The 21,136-nt window shown below is 33.5% G+C and overlaps 2 protein-coding genes and 2 pseudogenes across 3 annotated transcripts; 1 reads left to right on the top strand and 3 right to left on the bottom strand.

Moving 5' to 3' along the window:
- The first annotated feature begins 1,277 nt into the window (after positions 1-1,277).
- On the top strand, positions 1,278-7,659 carry CLPB3 (casein lytic proteinase B3). Its single transcript, XM_022918809.2, has 10 exons — positions 1,278-1,667; positions 2,160-2,378; positions 2,693-2,930; positions 3,558-3,753; positions 4,146-4,200; positions 4,368-4,518; positions 4,762-5,070; positions 5,360-5,625; positions 5,845-6,768; positions 7,127-7,659. The coding sequence occupies exons 1-10, from the start codon at positions 1,425-1,427 to the stop codon at positions 7,454-7,456; spliced, it is 2,931 nt and encodes a 976-aa protein (XP_022774544.2). The 5' UTR covers positions 1,278-1,424; the 3' UTR covers positions 7,457-7,659.
- An 811-nt stretch (positions 7,660-8,470) lies between these two features.
- Positions 8,471-10,639, bottom strand: LOC111316728 (pentatricopeptide repeat-containing protein At3g29290-like; annotated as a pseudogene).
- A 658-nt stretch (positions 10,640-11,297) lies between these two features.
- Positions 11,298-14,647, bottom strand: LOC111316727 (EID1-like F-box protein 2). The gene is made up of 4 exons (XM_022918808.2): positions 14,455-14,647; positions 14,263-14,321; positions 12,217-13,025; positions 11,298-11,691 (listed from the first exon to the last, which is right to left on the bottom strand). The coding sequence occupies exon 3, from the start codon at positions 12,980-12,982 to the stop codon at positions 12,236-12,238; it is 747 nt and encodes a 248-aa protein (XP_022774543.2). The 5' UTR covers positions 12,983-13,025; positions 14,263-14,321; positions 14,455-14,647; the 3' UTR covers positions 11,298-11,691; positions 12,217-12,235.
- A 3,129-nt stretch (positions 14,648-17,776) lies between these two features.
- On the bottom strand, positions 17,777-19,564 carry LOC149511860 (uncharacterized; annotated as a pseudogene). Its single transcript, XR_016333111.1, has 3 exons — positions 19,497-19,564; positions 18,666-18,830; positions 17,777-18,210 (listed from the first exon to the last, which is right to left on the bottom strand). The product of XR_016333111.1 is annotated as an uncharacterized LOC149511860 (transcript).
- Positions 19,565-21,136: the final 1,572 nt, after the last annotated feature.

The raw sequence follows: 21,136 nt of genomic DNA, 5'->3' as shown, positions 1-21,136 counted from the left end.
ATTTAATTTTTAAAAATTTTAAAGTTTTAAAATTTACATTTATCAATTTTTTTTCAAATATATAAGATTTATCTTAATTTAAATCTAATAAAATATATCTTATCATATTTCATTCTTATTCAATTCAAATAGTTTTTAAAGGTTAAATTCTTAAATCTTAAAAATCATAAAAAAATTATACATAATCTAAATTAATATTCATATAAATTTAAATAAATAATATTTGTGGTTGAATCTATGTTATTTATCAATTTTTGTCTTTATTTTTTTATAATTTAAAATAAAAAAATATTTTATCTCAATTTAAAATTAAACACATATCTAAATTTAAAATTATACTAACTTCTTTTATCTTAATTTAAAATTAAACTTGAATAAACTAAATTTTTAAAAATTTAGATTTTTTTAAATTAAATAATTATTAAATATATATTTATGATTTTTTCTCACAATCAATATTTTTTTATTTTCGTCATGAAAATTTGACAAGATAAAATTTCAAACTTAAATATGAAAAAATCTTTTATGATATATCACATACGTAAACCTTAGTTTTTATACTACAATAATATATACTTTTAAAAAATTTATGTAATTGTGAATAAAAGATTAATTTTTTTTATTGATATTTGTATATAATTTTATTTTCATAATTTAAAACTTTCTTAATGCTTATTTAGATTATTTTATAATAATTTATATATCGATATTTTTTTAATTTTAAATTTTAAATAATTATGATTATTTTTATTTATCTATATATAATATATAAATTAATATAAATTAAAATTTTAAATTATAAAAAAATATAATAAAAAATCTTCGTGCATAGCACTAAAAAAAATTAGTAATAATATAATTAAGCAAGTAAATATACCCACAATGAAATTTAAATTTAAAACCTTATCTTGGCTATGCTTATGTTTAGGGTAATAATTTTGATATCTAATATTGTATAGAATAATAATTTTTTATATTTATTAGTATATGATTTAAAGTTAAATTAAAAATGAGGGCGAAACCTTTCAAAAAAAAAAAGGCAAAATTATTTCTTTTGCCATCCTATCCACAAAGATAGCCACGTGTATGATGAACATAAAAGATTACCGATATTTTCGCGACATTTCACGTACTCTCACCACTTAAAACTCCGATCCATACAAAATAAATCGCCGACGAATTTCTTTTCCTACAAAAAAAAATAAATTCTTTTTCTTCATTCCTTAAAACGACATCTTCAAACTATATAAAACGTTAAAAAACAAAAAAACAAAAACAGAGAAACTCCGAGAAAAGCCGAGAGATAAGCAACAGAAGAAAGAAGAGACCCTCTTTTCTCTTCGTTTTCCCTCATCCCCAGGCAAAGCCATTGGATTTTGGGTATTTCATTTCAATCGCTTCTCTTTCTAAACTTAAGACCAACAATGGCTGCTGCTTCTTCTTCAACAGCGTCGTTTAGTGGGGTCAGTTTATGTGCTTCGCGTTCAATTTTCAATAAAAACAATCTCTTTTTATCTCACCCAAGCCTTTCTTTGAGCTTTCCTTCAAAACCCAATTTGTTAAAATCCTTTAAACCGCTTCAGTTAAAGAATAATGGGATTTTTGAGAGGTTTTCAAGGACTTCTTCCAGGTCTTTCATTGTTCGTTGTGAAGCTTCAACGGGAAGGGTAAGCTTGTTAAGCACTGGTATTGACGAAAAGATTAATAGTGGACATTTTATTTGATGGTTTATGATGCACTATTGACTGAAGATATTTCTTTTGATATTAATTTCATCAACTTGTTAGCCAATCCTGAATTTAAAAGAAAAAGAAGCTTTTTGAATTATGTAATGGGTTTAGTTTTATTGGTGTTAAAGAGATTGAATTTATACTGATTTTGAGTAGTTTCTTTAGTAATTTTCATTGGTTCAATGCTAGTGTTGTATGTTTCCTTGTTTGAGGTTCTGTTTAATTTTGGTTTAAGCCAATACCACTGATCTATGGATTTAAATTTTATTTTTTTGCTGCCTTATTTCTGCGATGGTCTTATTAAGTTTTTATACTTCATAGCGATTAGAAAAATTGATCTTTTATATCATACTGTGGAGCAGCTTTCTTTTCTAAGTAATTTTCTTTTTGAAATTTTTTTATTGAGTTGGGGTTGGGATGTTATAACAGATTACTCAACAAGATTTTACAGAAATGGCCTGGCAAGCCATTGTTTCTTCTCCAGATGTGGCTAAAGAGAACAAGCATCAGATAGTGGAGACAGAACACCTGATGAAGGCTCTCTTGGAGCAGAAGAATGGTCTTGCTCGTAGGATATTTTCTAAAGTTGGAGTTGACAATACTCGCCTTCTTGAAGCTACTGATAAGTTTATACAACGCCAGCCAAAGGTAACACCTTCCACATTCTAATCTATTCTCCTTGATGTTCTGTACAACACCTTAACCATTGATTTTAGTTTTTTTTTTTTTTTTTTTTTTTTGGTACATTTGATTTTAGTCAATTGAACTTTTCTGCACTCTTTGCCTGTATGGCTCGTGACAAACTGTATTGTTTTTTTGAAGTGCTTTGGTGAAAACTTTTACCTTCTTCAAACCATTTTTAATTACAAGGCTATGTTTGACCATGTTAGTTATGTCTAAGCTTTGGGTTACATAGTGCTGTTTCCTGATAATATCTCTTCTCTGCTGTCCGACGATACTAGGTTTTGGGGGAATCGACTGGTTCAATGCTAGGACGTGATCTGGAAGCTCTGATCCAGCGAGCTAGGGAGTACAAGAAGGAGTATGGGGATTCATTTGTTTCTGTTGAGCATTTGGTTCTTGGATTTACACAAGATCGACGTTTTGGAAAGCAGTTGTTCAGGGATTTCCAGATATCCCACCAATCCTTGAAATCAGCGATAGAATCCATTAGGGGACGTCAGTCAGTTATTGACCAAGGTAACAGAATTTTCCCTTTCTTGACTTTCTGTTAACGAAACTGTATGTGTTTCAGGAATTTGCTTGGTTAAATGAAATTGGCGCGTGCAGAATATAGCAAGTTTTATGTGAGTTGTAGAGAGTGAAGCATATTCTTCTTCCTTTCATGGATGACTATATTATCTTTTTGTTTATCCTCGTGTATTGGTGCCTTTTATGTAAAGTTGCTGCTGTCTACTTAGTTTTGTTAGCAGCATGTTCAAACCTTTTTCCTTTTTTTCCGATGGGGGTGTTGATCAATTGGTGGAGACAGGGCTGGGGATAGAAGGATGAAGATGGTTAGATATCCATTAAAGTTTCCAGATACAAATTTGAACCTGTGTTTGATTAACAAGCAGCTGGGCCAAATTTTATAATGGTTTCATGTCTGCTTGGTTGGCTTTTTGTTTGCTAAAATATTTTGGTTCTTGGAGTTATGTTATTGTTATGCATCTTGTTTTGTGGACTATGGGATTCGTTCAATGCTTCTTGTCATAACCTTGGTTCTTGATGCCTTAGTCTATTTTGGTTGCTGTATTTTTCTTGGGGTTTAGTGGTACATTTTCTGTTCACTTCACTGTTTTCCTGACACTGTGACTTTGAATATAGATCCTGAAGGAAAGTATGAAGCATTGGAGAAGTATGGGAAAGATTTGACAGCAATGGCGAGAGAAGGAAAGCTAGACCCTGTGATAGGAAGAGACGATGAAATACGCAGGTGCATCCAGATCCTGTCAAGGAGAACAAAGAACAATCCTGTGCTCATTGGTGAACCAGGTGTGGGGAAAACTGCAATTTCTGAAGGGTAAGTACTTGGGTTTTTGTTTCATGCAAGGGCATGTAAATAGCCCTGCAAAAGAACAGGATAATGAATGTTTTATCTTTATTTAAAAAAAATTGCCGGCTTATGTCAATAATTCCACAATGTAATACTGAATTTCAATATTATGAACTTTTTGGTGTCCTCATTATTAACTTAAGCTTCAGTTTAATATGTTGCCTTGAATGTGGTGAGTGATATGCTGTTAACCCACTTACAATAACTAGCTCCAGCACTTTTGCCGCAGGCAGGTTGTTAAATGAGCACCTGGTCTTAGGTTGCCATGATGAAGTCAATTTGCTGTAATTAGCATTTTTGCAATTAGTGTTAGCTTATTGACTCCATTAACTACATAATCTCACTGTGTCTTTTTACAGGCTTGCCCAGAGAATTGTTCAAGGGGATGTTCCTCAAGCTTTGATGAATCGTAAGGTGTGTGCTTTGCCTTGAAGTTAGCTACCATACTTTTTTCAGGAAAATCAAATGTAGTTTTTTTTGGGATGGATGGTGGGTGGGTGTGCTAGAGTCATAACGTTGCTACTCTATCCTGCCTGGTGATGAAATGGTGGATGCTGATCGGATCGAGTTTTTTTCTACAGCTAATATCACTTGATATGGGTGCACTCATAGCTGGGGCCAAATATCGGGGAGAATTTGAGGACAGACTGAAGGCTGTACTTAGGGAAGTAACAGAATCAGATGGCCAAATTATCCTCTTCATTGATGAGATTCACACAGTTGTGGGTGCAGGTAAGGTTTTTATTGAGTTTTTATTTTTATAGATTGATTATCCAATATCTGTAAGGCTGGTTCAACTGTGAGAGCATTTTTGTCTGTTGGTGTTTATGGGATAGATCAGTTTGTGAAAGTTTACACCTTCTTCTAGATTGGAGATAATTGTTCTTCATGGAAATTATGTGTTTCTTTTCTGATCAAAGGCCGATAGACTGATAATACTTGATTCCTGTTCTGTGGAAATAATTTCTGTTTCAGGTGCCACAAATGGTGCAATGGATGCAGGCAATCTTCTGAAGCCTATGCTTGGTCGAGGAGAACTGCGATGCATTGGGGCAACAACACTGGACGAATATCGCAAATACATTGAGAAAGATCCAGCCCTGGAGCGTCGTTTCCAGCAGGTTTATGTTGATCAGCCATCAGTGGAAGATACAATTTCTATACTCCGGGGACTTCGTGAGAGATATGAGCTGCACCATGGAGTCCGTATTTCTGACAGTGCACTTGTGGAAGCTGCAATCTTGTCTGACCGTTATATCAGTGGCCGATTTTTACCTGACAAAGGTAATATATGCACAAACATAAAAACTGGGAATGACGCTCATGCTAGTTAACCTGAGATTATAAAATGCTTGATTGATAGGTTATCAGCTAGAGTTGAGATAATTTGTGATGTACTACTAACCAATTTAACTATCTTTAAAATTTTCTATATTCCCAATTATGGGGATGGTTGTTAGGTTTATAAGACAATTAGCTGCTCGAGTTTCTTAAACATCTTATTTGTTTTCTACACTATCTTTTTAGTTTTTGGAAATCATTTTGAGTACTGATATATTGTTTCAAATTGCAGCTATTGATCTAGTTGATGAAGCAGCAGCTAAATTGAAAATGGAAATCACTTCAAAACCCACTGCCCTTGATGAGATTAATCGTTCAGTACTGAAGCTGGAGATGGAGAGGCTGTCTCTCACAAATGATACTGACAAAGCTTCAAGAGATAGACTGAGCCGCCTTGAGGCTGAGTTGTCTCTCTTAAAGGAGAGGCAGGCTGAGTTGACTGAGCAATGGGAGCATGAGAAGACTGTCATGATGCGCATTCAGTCAATCAAGGAAGAGGTATGCAAGTGTTCTCTAGAAATTTCTCTAAAAGCTTTATTTACGGCCACCATATACTTTGTCATTGATCATCCACAAGAGTGAAAACCGCATCTTTGAATGTTCCCAGATTTTTTTTCCCTTCTAATGTTAATTTTGAAGGTAATGATGGGGCTGAACTTTATTTTATATCAATTGAAGTATAAAGGAGGTAGTCAGCTAACCATTTTACTTATACAGATTGACAGGGTAAATGTAGAGATCCAGCAGGCTGAGCGGGAGTATGATCTCAATCGTGCTGCTGAGCTGAAGTATGGGAGTTTGAACTCTTTGCAGCGTCAACTTGGTGATGCAGAAAAAGAATTAGATGAGTATATGAAATCTGGAAAATCAATGCTGAGAGAAGAAGTTACTGGAAATGATATTGCTGAAGTAGTTAGTAAATGGACTGGCATACCAGTTTCCAAGCTTCAACAATCGGAGAGGGAGAAATTATTACATTTGGAGGAAGAGTTGCATAAACGTGTTGTGGGTCAAGATCCTGCAGTTAGATCTGTAGCTGAGGCTATTCAGCGATCTCGAGCTGGTCTCTCAGATCCCCGTCGTCCGATTGCCAGTTTCATGTTTATGGGTCCCACTGGTGTAGGGAAAACAGAACTTGCTAAGGCCCTTGCATCCTACCTGTTTAATACAGAAGAAGCACTTGTTCGCATTGATATGAGTGAGTATATGGAAAAACATGCTGTTTCAAGACTTATAGGTGCTCCACCTGGTTATGTGGGGTATGAAGAAGGAGGACAACTTACAGAGACAGTTCGCCGCAGGCCCTATGCTGTAATTCTTTTTGATGAGATAGAGAAAGCTCATGCTGATGTATTTAATGTTTTCCTTCAAATTTTGGATGATGGGAGAGTCACTGATTCACAGGGTCGTACGGTGAGCTTTACCAACACTGTCATCATTATGACTTCAAATGTAGGTTCACAGTACATTCTTAACTCGGATGAAGACACACCAAAAGACATAGCTTATGAAACTATTAAGCAGAGGGTGATGGAGGCTGCAAGAGCAGTCTTTCGACCTGAGTTCATGAATCGTGTTGATGAGTATATAGTGTTCCAGCCTTTGGACCGTGAACAAATAAACAGTATTGTGAGATTACAGGTAAGTTCTTTGTGGTGTAATTGTTTGTATGTGCATTTTCATGATGTGGATTTTATTATAAAGGAAAGAGAGATTCTGAATTCTCAACCATGTCAGCCTTGAATCTGATATTGCTTGGTTTGGGTTTCTTCTCTAGACCACATTCGATTTAGCAAGCCACCGGAAGTGCTTTTCATTTATTTTCTTTTAAATGGTCAATAAACAGTCTTTAGATAGGACTTACATTATAGATCTCTATTTCTGTTCCAATAGAGAAATACTAGTCCTAATCTAGATGTCAAGCTTGTATCATTTCTCTTTGGTAGCTGCCTCGAATATTTTGTTGCTCCTTAACCTTTTGTCTGTTTTTTTTGTACAGCTGGAGCGTGTGCAAAAGAGGATTGCGGATAGGAAAATAAAACTTCAGGTGACAGACTCTGCTGTTCGGCTTCTCGGATATCTGGGTTATGATCCGAGCTACGGTGCTAGGCCAGTCAAAAGGGTGATTCAGCAGAATGTGGAAAATGAACTTGCCAAGGGCATCTTGAGAGGAGAGTTCAAGGATGAGGATTCCATCTTAATAGACACAAAGCTAACAGCATTTGCAAATGGCCAGCTCCCACAGCAAAAGTTAGTCTTCAGGAGGCTCGACAGTGATTCGGATACTCAAGCAACAGGTAGTCAAGAAGCTTTTTCACAGACTGTCTGAGAGTTGTACTTAAAGTTTTACCTAAATACTATATAGGTTTTACACAATTTTGATATCTTAGCCCTCTTTTGAATCTCTCATATTGTATATAACTTCTCTTTTAAGTTACAACTCACAAGTTAAATCCTATATATTCTTTTACTGATGATTGTAATGTGTCGCTGAAAAAGTAATCATGGCTCATGTTTCCTTTGCTACCTAAATTCGTTCTGGCTCAAATGTCTTTGTTCCAAGATGGAAAATACTATCTCAGAGAAAATGGTGCCCCGGAACATTATGATATTCTCTGCAGCTCATCCAGTTTCCACTGGGTTACTGGTATCGCATCTGCATCTGGCTTATTTGGCATACAGTTTAAGGCAGGAGTTGGAATTAAAAATTGAAATGTCATTCCTTTTGTTTGGAAACTGATATGACTCGGCATTAGATTCGGTAATTATAGACATGATACGATATAAAAAAAGATGTAATAGTAATACGGTTTAAAATTTTGATAAAATTCACTTATGGATTTGTTAGAAATAAAAAGTGTACATATATTTTTGTATTGACATGCTGGACAATAATTTTTTATCTTATACATGTTTGACATAAAACAAATATGTCACCAACATGTGAATACCAAGTTTACTTGGTATTATTAAAGATTTAAGATTTGAGTGATATGAACAAAGCGGTAATATCCATCATAAATCCTATTTCCTGCACCATAAGATCCTGTTTGATCTTCGGACTGTAGTTCCACAAAATTGAATATCAATAAAAGCATAGCTGTTGTTTATATACATACATACATGCATATATACATATATATATATATATTTATGCCCTTCAATGTAAGGTGATTGTCTTTGGCTGGCATGGTCTTAAGACTGTTATATATTTAGCAACAAAAGAGTTCATTTTCATTGAGATGATTAATAATTAATGAGAGAACGATAGAATAAGAATTTTGCATATATCTATAGCAAACACATCATTTGTAAAGATATATAAACCTATTACTTTGTGAAATTATAAACCAAACCATCACTTTCTGCTATACATGTACATTCATACAAACAAGGCGCAGCTACACAGGCACATGTGCTTACACAAGGAGACATCTGAATACAACTCTATGTTCAGATCCTGTTCTCTTCGCTCTGTCGTTAATCATCTACGATGGTAGGACAACCACTTCAGTTTAAATTGATCTTTTTGTGAAGTACTGAAGCATCAATGCTGTTGTTTTGCGATCAGGTTTGAGACCATTCTTTTGCATTGTCAAGTACAGCTTTGCTGATTCAACCTTACCTCTTGAACACAATCCATGAATAACAGCATTATAAAGGGATACATTTGGTGAAAACTCTCTTTAAATGACAAAAGACAATAGAATTGTTAAATGCCAATCCTTAGAAATTCATGGGAGCAAAAAAAAAAAAAAAAAATTGTCAAATATCCTTGAAGAGGTAGCTCAACGAAGATAAGCTAAATTGATTTAAACAACAAAACATTTTTTTAGAGCATATTAGTGTAGCATGTTTGAAAATGTAGACTTACATCTAAAATTTCCTCCATTTAAGCCCAGAGATCCCCAAATGCAGCTTCTTACTAGTGACAAATGAGGAAATGTGTCCAGAACACACTTTCGATGAATTATGTGGTCTTAATTTGCAATGCAACTTCTGGTTTCCTGGCAGTCTCACAAGCAACAACGAGAAGATTACATGATGCAGTTGAAACCGACAATCCTGAGGCTTCCATTCGCCATAAAAGCTGCAAGGCCCTATCCCATACCAAGCTTCTGGCATGACATTAAAGCAGTGTTGTACAGTGTTCCAGTGAGCTCTCTTCTCTTATTCTCTCTAAGAGGTGAAGAGCATCAACATGTTTTTTTGCCCTATACAAAGCACCAAGTTACGTGAAAGCATATGGTGTATGACCCAAAGATTTCATAACACCATGGATTTTAAAAGCTAATTTGACTTCTCCAGCTTTTCTAAGTGAATTAATTAACGCACTGCTTGCTAATGGATTTGGCTTCAATCCATCATTCAATAGAATTCGAAATCCCATTTTTCTTCCTTTGTGCATGCACTAGTCATGGCATGCATTGTATCATCCTGGGGTTTCATTCCATTTTGAATAATCTCATTACAAGCATCAAGAGCGGATTCATTCTGATTGCAACGAATAAAAATGCTAACTAGCAGGGAATAAGTGACCTGTATTCCAATATAGCCATTTTCCTGGATTCTTCTCCATAGCCTATCAGTTTCAATCCAGTTATTCACTCTTCCACAAATAGATATTGCCGTATTATAAACAATCAGGTCAAAAACTTTTTTCTGTTCAGAATCTCCTTCCAATTCCACAAAAATATCAAGGGCTGCATTACAACCCTGAGTATCTGCAACGGCTTTCAGTAAGCTATAAGTATGCCCTGTAATAATTTCATTTGTCTTCGTAAACTCAAAAGTTCTCACGGCATCATGAAGCAGCCCATTTCTTAGCAGGCGACAGAGAAGAGAATTACATGCATGAGCATCGGGTTGAAGACCTGACAACTTCATTGAGCTACACAACTCCAATGCACTTCTAACCTTGTTGGACCTACGAAGCATCAATATTCTTCTTGATAATTCCTCCTCATTCCTTTCCTCCAAAAACCAAACTTTGATCAACCACCAAGTTACCCCAAGGAGGCAAATTTTGATCCAAATAATCCGACCCAAATTCTTCTTTGCCTTTTTGAATCAAACTATTTTCATCAATCATTTTCACAAACCATCCCAGATTCAATACTAGCAACCATCTTCTGTACATTAACCTATTATCTATCCAAGTGAATCGAATTGCAAATTCATCCTTGACATTTTCATTGGTAAACGAGCAAACCAAACATATTGATGAACTGGCATTGAAACCATGTTTGACCTACATTTTACTCCATTCTATAAGTCTTCATAGCCAAATCCAAACCACCATAAAAGAAGCCACAAAAACACCTATAGCAGACACTATTTCTACCTCTACTTTGGCTACAAGATTGATACCGGAATCCAAACCCATTTGATATTATGGCAAATGAAGCTGAATTCCTCAACACTTCGCTCATAACTTAAAAACTAAACAGACCAAATGATAAAAACTTTATTCAACGTTCAAACTTTTTGAGCAGAAGGCCCAACTTTAAGAGCATGCATGAACTAATATTATAAGATAAACTTTGAGCAGAACTACTAAGCAATAGACCCTTATCAATTCTTTCAAGAAAGTATATAACTTTGGCAGACCCCATAGAAAATTTTGAACTTTGAGACTTAATGAAGCAAGTAGAGAAGACCCAGTTCCAGTTTTGAACTTGTCAAGCTGAAACAGAGATACTGACCCTTTATTATTATTTTTTTTCAGAAGAAGAGTTGAAATGAAGCAGAGTGTAGTAAACTACAAGAGGTAAACTAGTGCTTCATGTAAACTACAAGCAGCCGACAGATTATCAAAGGTTGAGGTAAGATCGATGGGTATTTACTCCCAGAGAATGAGGACAGTATAGAAAATTGATGGTATTTACATGGGTAATCATGACTATTCTGAAATGATACCAATGACCGTTGGCAGTAACCATGCCTATATATAGTTTTATCCCAATTATAGCACAGGTGATCAAGTAAACACAAGTTTCATAGGAGATCTTAATGAGTCAATTTGAAATTAACTTGAATACAACTAGCATTTAGGCAAAAGAGAATGCACAACATAATGAATAAATGTAACTGGGACAATGAACTGCTGAGCAAATTGGATTTGAAGATGAATTTCTTTTGAAAAGCAAGTTAACAAAGAAATGAATGAATTACCTAAACAACTTCATGAATTACTGAAGATAACAATCAGCTATTCAAACACATATGAGCCATACATAAATGTACAAAGTACACTGTATTACATGTTCACAACAACCACTGTTATCCAATGGATGTTGTTGGACTCTTAGTTCTGTAACTAGGACTAGAATCCTGGCAACCTCAAGTACCAAAAAAAGAAAAGCAAATGGTTAACAATAGCTTCTAACCCTTCTAGAAATCACTTCGTGAGGGCTAGACAAAGCAGCAAAACACCAGAGAGAAGAGGCCAAGTTATGATGTTTGATTTCAGGTCCTGAGACAAAGTTGGTACAGCCCATCTTGTCTCAACCCTATCTATATCTGATCTAACAGGAGATAAATCCACATGAGACGATGAACAAACTGCAAAGAACAATATACATCTGGTCAGATATAGCCATACAGAGATGCTTTTTTCAGCAAAGAACTCACCCAACAGAACTTAATTGCCCTACACCATATGCATGATGGTTATATTAGGAAGGATACTTTTGTCTTCAGCCATGTAATTTTAGCAACCAAGTTAGCTCACTAAGAATGTATATTTTGCACCAAGGAAACAAAGGCATTAAGAAAGTAATCAAACTTCATATCATGATTAGCTGGAGAAAGAAAAGGCCTTTATGGTTCTTGCCTAAGATTAGAAATAGACTGTAAATTTTTTATTTGCTCCAAATTCTCTCTCTCTCATTCTTATGTTGCAGGTAGTATGAACAATGATATACATTAATAATTAATGAAAATCCCTCCATGTCAGCACCCAAGAAAGGGTTTCAGTTTAAGTAATTAACGAGTGAATGAACCATAAACAAATCATTTTCAATTGTGCCAAAAGTTTTAACCCCGTTGTCTTTTGATAATATATGTATGCTTGCTGCAAGAGATTACCTGGTTTGCATTCAAAATATCACTCTGGTTCAGATGCCTCTTCAGAATCAGACAAGGGTAAAAGGGTGCAGATGCCAAGCAAATGTCCATTGAGGCAGACATAATACTCAATGCAATCCTCATAAGCTCCCAATCTACAGCTTGCACTCTGTGGTACCATTTTAGCTTTCAGCATGTTCCACAACTTTGCCTTACAATAAGGGCACACTGCTGTTGGATGAAGCTGGGCACCCCTGTCAATCAACATCTTCCGAACCTTTGAAACAAAGAATGACTTGAAAACTCCTCGGAAAAATCCTACATCGCCCTCCTCCCCTTGGTCAAGGTGTTCACAAGGGTCAGACACATATAAAACATCTGTTCTGCATTGTGGTAAAAGGAAGCTCTTGCCTGAGGTCCTAGAGAACCTGGTCCTGTGAACAAAATGGCCAGGGATTTGAATGCTATTGAACAAGCCACCACCGCTACATCCTGAACAATAAATAAGCAGCTTTCCAAGTGCTCTCCAGTTCCCATCAACACTGTGACTTCCACTAGACTGCAGATCAAGCATCATCTTTGGGGCCCTTGTTTTACAGAACTCCTTCCATAGTACTCTTTTGGCAAGATCATCAAACCATTTACATACGCATGAAAGAGAGGCAATCAACTTAGGATTCCAATTCAGATGTTGAAACACTAGGAAAATCACATCTTCACTGAGATGACCTTTTATGCATTGACAACTAGATGAGTGTATGCAACGGTACTGCTTTGTTAGAATCATTGTCTCCACTCAATATGAGCAAAAGAAACAATGATCATATGTCCTGGTTGAACAAGCCAGCAAAACATCATAATTAGTCACAACATTTTAGTATCTTGGATATCCAGTTTGCGAACCAGAAAGCTTAGAATAAGCTTTAATCCTGAAAGGATGAATAAGAGCTAAGATTCCTCAAGAATAATGATTTAGAAGCTCAAAAACCATTTTCCTTTTTCTGAGCAAAGGAAAGAGCAAAAGAAAAAAAGGTGTCAGCAAAATGACTTGAAAACTAACAGCATAGGGTCCAAATTATTTTATTGGAATAAAATAAAGCAAAGAAGAGCAAAGGCTTCATTGCAAACTCATGCCTTAAGACATATTCTAGCCAGGCTGCCCAGGAAGAAATTCCCAAGACACTCAAGGAATTAGGCAAACTGCTGGCTCCTAATCCTAAATTTCAAATCCAGATTATGGTTTCTCCGCCAAAGACATGAAGATCTTTAACTATGATCCCTATAATCTGCAATTTGCGGATTAAATCACTCTTTAACTACAAGTTCTTTAATTTTTGTCTCTGAGCAAAGGAAGAGTTGAGGTGGAAGGGATGACAGAGATAAAGATACCATAGCAACAACCTTGGGAGAACTCAGATTAAAACTCTCATCTTAATTACATGTCAAGTGTAACTCTAAACCGGTTGTATGCTCCAATAGCATAAAATTAACATAAGGTGCTAGCTTGAGGCCCTATCAAAGGGAAGGAAGGGGGAGGATGGGGGGTGGGGGCAGACACAGAAATGTAATGTACCATGTAAGAAGTGGAAATAAATGTATGACAATCGATTGCAATGAAGAGTCATACTTTCATTAGAGTAGAATTCCATTTCAACTTCAAAAACTCCACATTTCGTAACCCCACAAATCACAACCTTTACAAATCTTTCCATCTTAGTAAAAGAACTTGTTCACTTTTTTCCTAGTAACTTCTTTTTCTTATCAATGAAACTTAACTTAGATTCTTAGACGAAAAACAATAAAAAGAACTTAATTTATTCTACCAATGCATGCCATTAACTTATCAAAGCCCATCAGATCCAAAAGAAATCACTTTAAAAGAAACCCATTTTACAAATTCAACTCAAATGCTTAATCCAAAAAAAACTACTTCAATTCTTCACTAAATTATCCATAAAACACATTATAAATTAAAAAAAAAAGAAGAACTGAACTCATTACAAAATTAACAAAAAAAAAATAAAAAAAGGGGCGAAAAAAATTACAAGATCAAAGCCAAAGCCTCACCTTTAGATTGAAAAAAGCTTCCTCTACAAAGTCTTTAGGCTTTAAAGATTGACCAAACTCTGCAAACAACAAAAAAAAAAAAAATTAAACAAAAAGATTAGGGTTTTCTTGCATGTGCTAAAAAACCAGCCCAAAAAAATGAACCACTAAATAATTTTTAAAAAATCCAAAAATAAATAAATAAAGGTTTACATGAGCAATTCAATCTGGGTTTTAACATTTGTGTAAGGGTATTTTGGTAAAATAAAAAAAATTCACTGAGAAAACCCCCTAAAGAAACCAAATTGCAGAGAAACGGTAGTGAGAGAAGACTGATGAGGAAGCAAAGAAAGAAGCTTTGGGGGTTCCATGTAGAAGACAGAAAATAAAATATTAAAATATTTCCAAAAAATTAGTCCTACGGCAAGGTTTTTTGTTTTACAGCAACGGCTAATTATATCACTCCACGTGTAACCTAGGAAATGTTAATCTTTTTCTGGATCACATTTTATTACGTGGCGTTAATTCATTGGAGCTGATTTAAGGGAACAAGACTTTAGGGGTATGGAGATTAACGCCATAGTTTTTACCGTTAGTTGCTTAAAATTTTTTGTCGGAACCTAAAAAGGTAAAATGACAAACTAGTATAAGATTCGAAAGCACTCACGTTTGCCACGTGGAAACAAGGAATTTTTTGGAATTTAGTGGATTGACGTTTAGCTTAGGTGGCATCTCATCATTGGCCGTTTCGTTTTTCCATTGTTCGAACTCCATTGAGATTTTCCTTTTCTTTTTTATTTAAATCCTTCTGTTTTACCGAAATTTTCTTTAATATTAAAAATGCAAATTTCTTTTACAAATTCATTGAACATAAACTATAACGTCATCTTTTGTTTTTTTCTTACATTGTTGGTGTAATTCTTTGTTTTTTAGTTCAACAAGAGGTTGATGTCTTTATCACTCTTTGAGATATTTTTTAGTTTTGTTAGGACAATATTTATGTTTCGGAGAGATTTTCATCACATTGTGGAATTTGTGTTTTTTTTTTTTTTTTTTTTTGGATTCTTAAAGTCTAGTCAAAATAACATTTATGACATGGTGAGAGCTCTTCTTATAAGGGATAAAGAATATTTGAATCTTTGATTCAAAGATTCTTTTAGAGGAAGTTAAAGTTTGGGATAAAGCCACATTAGTTTGTTTCATATAAATTATATTCTTTTTTTAGTAGCATATAAAACTTTTATGTTTTATAATTCATATTTGATGGATCTAATTTGTTTCAATAGTAATAATTATGGAAAGTATAAAAAAAAAATTCAATTATAGTTTAATTAGTTTAAATTAATTATATCTGTCTTTCTTTTTCTTTAAGAGTTTGCTAATTGTTATCTAAACATATTCTTTTTATATATTAATGAAATTTATCATTCTCTTTCTTAAGAGTTTTCTAGTGATTATTTATAATATCTTTTACCCATAAGAGTAAGTCTAGTTGATCTCTAATTCTTTCTATTTCATTGTCAATCAGAGTTTGTCAACCTTATTTTTGGGACAACACAACTTTAAAATTTTTCGTTCATAGAATTAGATTTAATCAAAATTTTGAATAAAATCGATAATTCATATCATTATATCATATAAAATATTATATTCATATCATATTTTATATAAAAATTATGTTTTATAGTTCATGTAGACATAAAAATATAAAATATAATTTTTTTATTTTATTAAATATATTTATGATTTTTATAAAATTTTAAATCGTATTATCTTTATGTCATTTATTTGTATTATTTTTATATCATGTCATCGTATTATATTTTAAATTGTTAGGTTTAATTTTGAAACACTCTAAATTATATTAGTAAAAATATTTAATATATAAAATTTAAAATTTAACTTGAATAATTCATTTATTTTTTAAGAAGTGAATTTTAGTAATATTTGAATTCGATCTCAGTAAATTTTTTTCTTTAAATTTTAATCTTCTTTGAAAAAATAAAAACTTTATAATTTAAAATCTTATCATAAAGGTCTTGAATTTGAGTTTTAAACTAAAAAAAAATAATAATAATGGGTGGGAAATAATTTTTTTTCATCTTTTTACACTACTTTTACCTCATATATGTGAAAAAAAAATTAAATGGTAATTTTTTTTATAAAAAAATCGTAACTTAAAAATAAAAAAATAAATTATAAGTATTAAAATTTAAATCTCAAATATATTAAATATCATCTTTTAAAAATAATAACATATACAAATTAAATTAATTTTCTAATTTAAACAATTTAAATGGGAATTTAGGTGGGGACATTTGATATCCAGATAGGTCTTGGCTAATGGAAACCTCATCTCATGGTCCACTAAAGTGGATAGTCCAAATTACTTAACCACTTTAAGTTTGGACCATTACATAAAATCCAATGAATCTGACAGACTTCGTGGTCCCACAGGAAAGTCGCCACCTTTTTTTTTTCTTCTTCTTTTTATTTGCTTTTGACTGGAATTTTCTGAAGAAACTATCAAAAGAATTGAAAATATGAATTATTGTCTGAAAAAAAAAAATTGTTGGGTAATGGGTCTTTAAAAGTCAAAATTATATATTAGCCTTTGAAGTTTGAATTTTTTTTTTTTTATATTATCATTTTTGTTAGTGGAAGAAGAAATAATTCAAACATAATTATTTGATTAAAGATAATATTTTAGGATGAGAATTAGAGCTTAACTTAATTAATTCGAACATCTATTTTTAAAAAATAATAACTAATAAATCTAAAATTTAAATCCGAATATATATAATCTTTTCCTCTTTTATAATAAAAAAAATTATAATCATTAAATCAAATATTCAAGTGTTTATTATATTTTTTATTTGTACATTTCTAGTCAGTTTAAACTTAAAATTTCACTCGTATTGGACATGGTACATGAAATCATTTTGTTCAAAGAAGTAAAATGAAAGAGATTTGAAACACCAAATAGACTTGGATTTGGATTTGGATTTTTCAACTGTACTTTTTTCCTGGAGAATGAATACTCCCAAAAGAGTAGGCTAAATGGTCTTAAGGCAGGTAGCTATAAACCAAAACATGGATGCTTCTGCAATTTCATGAGCAAAATATATATGTTGAAAAAGTTGGGAACTTATCACTCATGGAAGAAATGTAAGTGACCATTTTTTCTTGTCCTTGCATTATTTATGGTTGGCCAGCAGTTTGGTCTATCCAGGTTGCCTTTGGATAAGGTTGAGTATCTTTTAGGTATTTTCACTTATCTTCTAACTTGTTAAGGCTAAAAGTTTTTTTTTTTTTTTTTGTGTGTGCCTTTTTGAGTGGTCGAATGAAATATTTTCCATGTAAATTGTAACGGAAAGAAGGCCTAGGGTTCTTGTAACTTTGATTTCTTTGCTTCATTGTCAAGTAAAATATGAAGAAAACCAGGACCAGGTCTAAAGGGATGAAATTTCTTGCACATGCAACATTCTATGAAATAATAATGCGTCTGAGCATCTCCTATTTGACTTCATATTTTCTTCATTTCATTTCAATTTAATTGTAAAAGACTCAAATAAGGGTAATTAAAGCTCTACTTTTCTCTTTAAAAACTGTAAACATGTTGAAAATTTTGTGAAAGATATCTTAAGTTCCTACTTATTAAAAAGGTGCATATCATCGTTTCCGGCAGGGACCGTTTTCTTCACGGCTACCACAGACACTAAATATTCATCAATGGATGATAAGGTATTCATATCATCTGGTGAGAAGTAACTGGCTGCCTTCCCCATGAGTGATGTGAAGAGAAGAGAAAGGGAAGGCCGAGTAACGTACGCTTACCTAAAATGTCATCAAGAAATGTAATGCAGCTAATAATTCAGCCCTGCCTGCTTTAATCGGACCTGCAAAATGGGCAGGAATTGTCCTCTTGAATTTCCAGTCCCTTGCAATGCCATCAATCCAATCCCTAACCTGAAATTTGTGAGAAGCATGAAAGATAGTTAAACTTCCAATTCATACTTAGATGGAAACATACACAACAAATACGGGGGATACTTGACCAATGAAACGATTCACTTCCTCATGATCACAAGTTTCTTCTGGTTGATGCAGTAAGAAAGTGATAGTTTAGCTATGGATTAATGTCACGGATAGCCCTGAATTATAGTAAAATGTTTAATGTGATATTTAATATATGAATTTGCTAAATGTGGTTACAAAAATCCTCTAAGTAACACATTACATAACAGATTCATAGTACAGATATCACATTAAAAATTTTTAAAATTCAAGTATTAAATTAAACATTTTACTATAATTTAGGACTGTTCATTACATTATCCCTTTAGGTATTTTGAAGGTTTAAGCTCAAATATGTTTTATATGATAGAGTCAGAAAAGGAAAGTTACATCAAAAGGGTTCTTACCTTGTGTGGAACTTTGCTGAAGACTAGTGTCTTTATGATAGGAGAAACAATCAGCTTTTGTGACATCTGAGCAAAACTAGGATTTGGTTCCAAAAGATTTGATGGACGAGGAACAGTATCTGTAGAACCATTCTTTCCCACCCCATGCCATGAATTACGCTCATTCTTTTTCATGTTAAGCATATGAACACATTTAAGTTACATCAGCATTGCACTAGATTTGGCTATCTAATTTGAAAATATTTGAGCCATTCGACAGAATTTGACATGAAATCTTGTTGCGTATGAAGCAATAATCACAACAATACAGACGTAATAGACAACAATCAATAATAAAAAACACAGGAAAAATAAAGCATATCAAGATTTACGTGAAAAACCCTTCAGTGTAGAGAGAAAAAACCACGGACCACCAGAAAAATCTTCACTATTAAATAATAGGTATACAAAATTCTTCTCTAGCTAAAACTAGAGCTAATCAACAACTAGAGAAACAATTGGAGAAATCTCACCAAATAAGTGACTCAACAAATACACCCTGAATTTATTTCTAGAGAGCTTAAAACTCGATCTTCACCGTTCAGAATGTAGAACTCTGAATCATAAACCTCCTAACAATGTTTCAACTCAATCGGACCATGGATCGACTTTCGTTCAACCAACTCTCCCTTCTTCTTTTTCTCTCTGCTTTTTTTTTGCTTTTCTTCTTTCTCTACTTGGTTTTCGACACACACTTAAAACAACCCCACCTCTTTTTTATTAAGTAGCTAGGGCTTTGTGTAAAATGAAAGATCAAGGCCTATGGCCTTTACTTGGTCCAAAAACACTTACATGGGGTTAGACCCCATTTTCCTAACAATCTCCCCCTTCAGCCCCATTAGGAGGAGATTCATCACCATAGCAATTTCATTTGGAACTTACTTTGGTTAGGGAACTCATTTTGGCCAAGTTACTGCAAAACTCAAGCTTTTCCCTGAGAAGTATCTTAGTTAACATATCTGTTACATTCTTATCAGTATGAACTTTCTTTAACAACATCTGCTGTTCTTCAATCACTGAACGTAACCAATGATATCTAACATCAATTTGCTTTGTTCTAGTATGATACATGATATTCTTACTCAAATCTAAAGCACTCTGGCTATCATAAAATACCACATACTCTTTCTGATTCAACCTCAATTCAAGAAGAAAATATTTCATCCAAAGCATTTATTTACATGTTTCAGTTGCTGCAATATACTCAGTCTCTGTAGTTGACAAAACAACACACTTCTGTAACTTAGATTGCCAAGATACAGCTCCTCCTGTAAAAGTGAACAAATACCCTGAAGTAGATTTTCTACCATCAAGATCGCCTGCCATGTCAGCATCTGTAAACCCTTCTAGAACTGGTTGTGAAACTCCATAAGTTAAGCACATTTTTGAGCTACCCCTCAAATATCTAAAAATCTATTTCACTGCTTTTCAATGAACCTTCTCTGGATTAGAAAGAAATCTGCTCACTACATCAACTGCATGAGCAATGTCAGGCCTTGTACAAATCATAAGATACATTAAAGAACCGACTACAGAAGAATAAAGAATATTGGACATAGCTAATTGCTCTTCCTTAGACACTGGACAAGATTTTTTACTTAGATGAAAATGGTTGGTAAGTGAATTGCTAACTGATTTAGCATGTTGCATGTTGAATCTATCAAGCACTCGTTCAACATACTTTTCCTGTGACAACCATAGCTTTCCAGTTTTCTTATCCCGGATAATGTTCATACCAAGAATCTACTTTGCTGGACCTAAATCCTTTATATCAAAAGACTTAGATAATTGTTCTTTCAACCTGTAAATCATACTAGCATCTTGTCCTACAATCAACATATCATCAACATATAATAATAGGATAATGAAGTTACCATTAGGAAATTGTTTAACATACACACAAGAATTCACTGCTGTTCTTTTATATCTATGACTCACCATAAAAGAATCAAACTTCTTGTACCACTATCGCGGAGCTTGTTTCAAGTCATACAAGCTTTTCTTCAATTTGTAAACTAAGTGCTCTTTCCCTTTCACTTTAAAACCCTCAGGCTGATTCATATAAATGTCCTCTTGCAAATCATCATGCAAAAATATAGTTTTAACATCAAGTTGCTCAAGCTCAAAATCCAAACTAGCTGTCAATCCCAGTACCACTCGAATAGAACTCATTTTTACAACTGGAGCAAAAATTTCATTAAAATCGATGCCTGGTTTTTGAGAAAAACCTTTTACTATCAATCGAGCTTTGTACCTCACTAGTTTGTCACCATCTTTTTTCAACTTGAACACCCATTTATTCTTTAATGGCCTCTTCCCTGTTAAAAGTTTAACAAGATCATAAGTACCATTCTTTCATAATGACTAAATCTCTTTTTTCATTACTTTTAATCAGTGCTCTCTATCCGAAGTAGCCTGCACATCTTGAAAGC

The sequence above is a fragment of the Durio zibethinus genome, chromosome 24 (assembly GCF_047325235.1).
Source record: "Durio zibethinus cultivar Kanyao isolate XHJ-2024 chromosome 24, ASM4732523v1, whole genome shotgun sequence".
NCBI classification, from domain to species: Eukaryota; Viridiplantae; Streptophyta; class Magnoliopsida; order Malvales; family Malvaceae; genus Durio; species Durio zibethinus.
The sequence above is the reverse complement of the archived record's forward strand: the minus strand, read 5'-3'. Positions and strand labels throughout refer to the sequence as shown.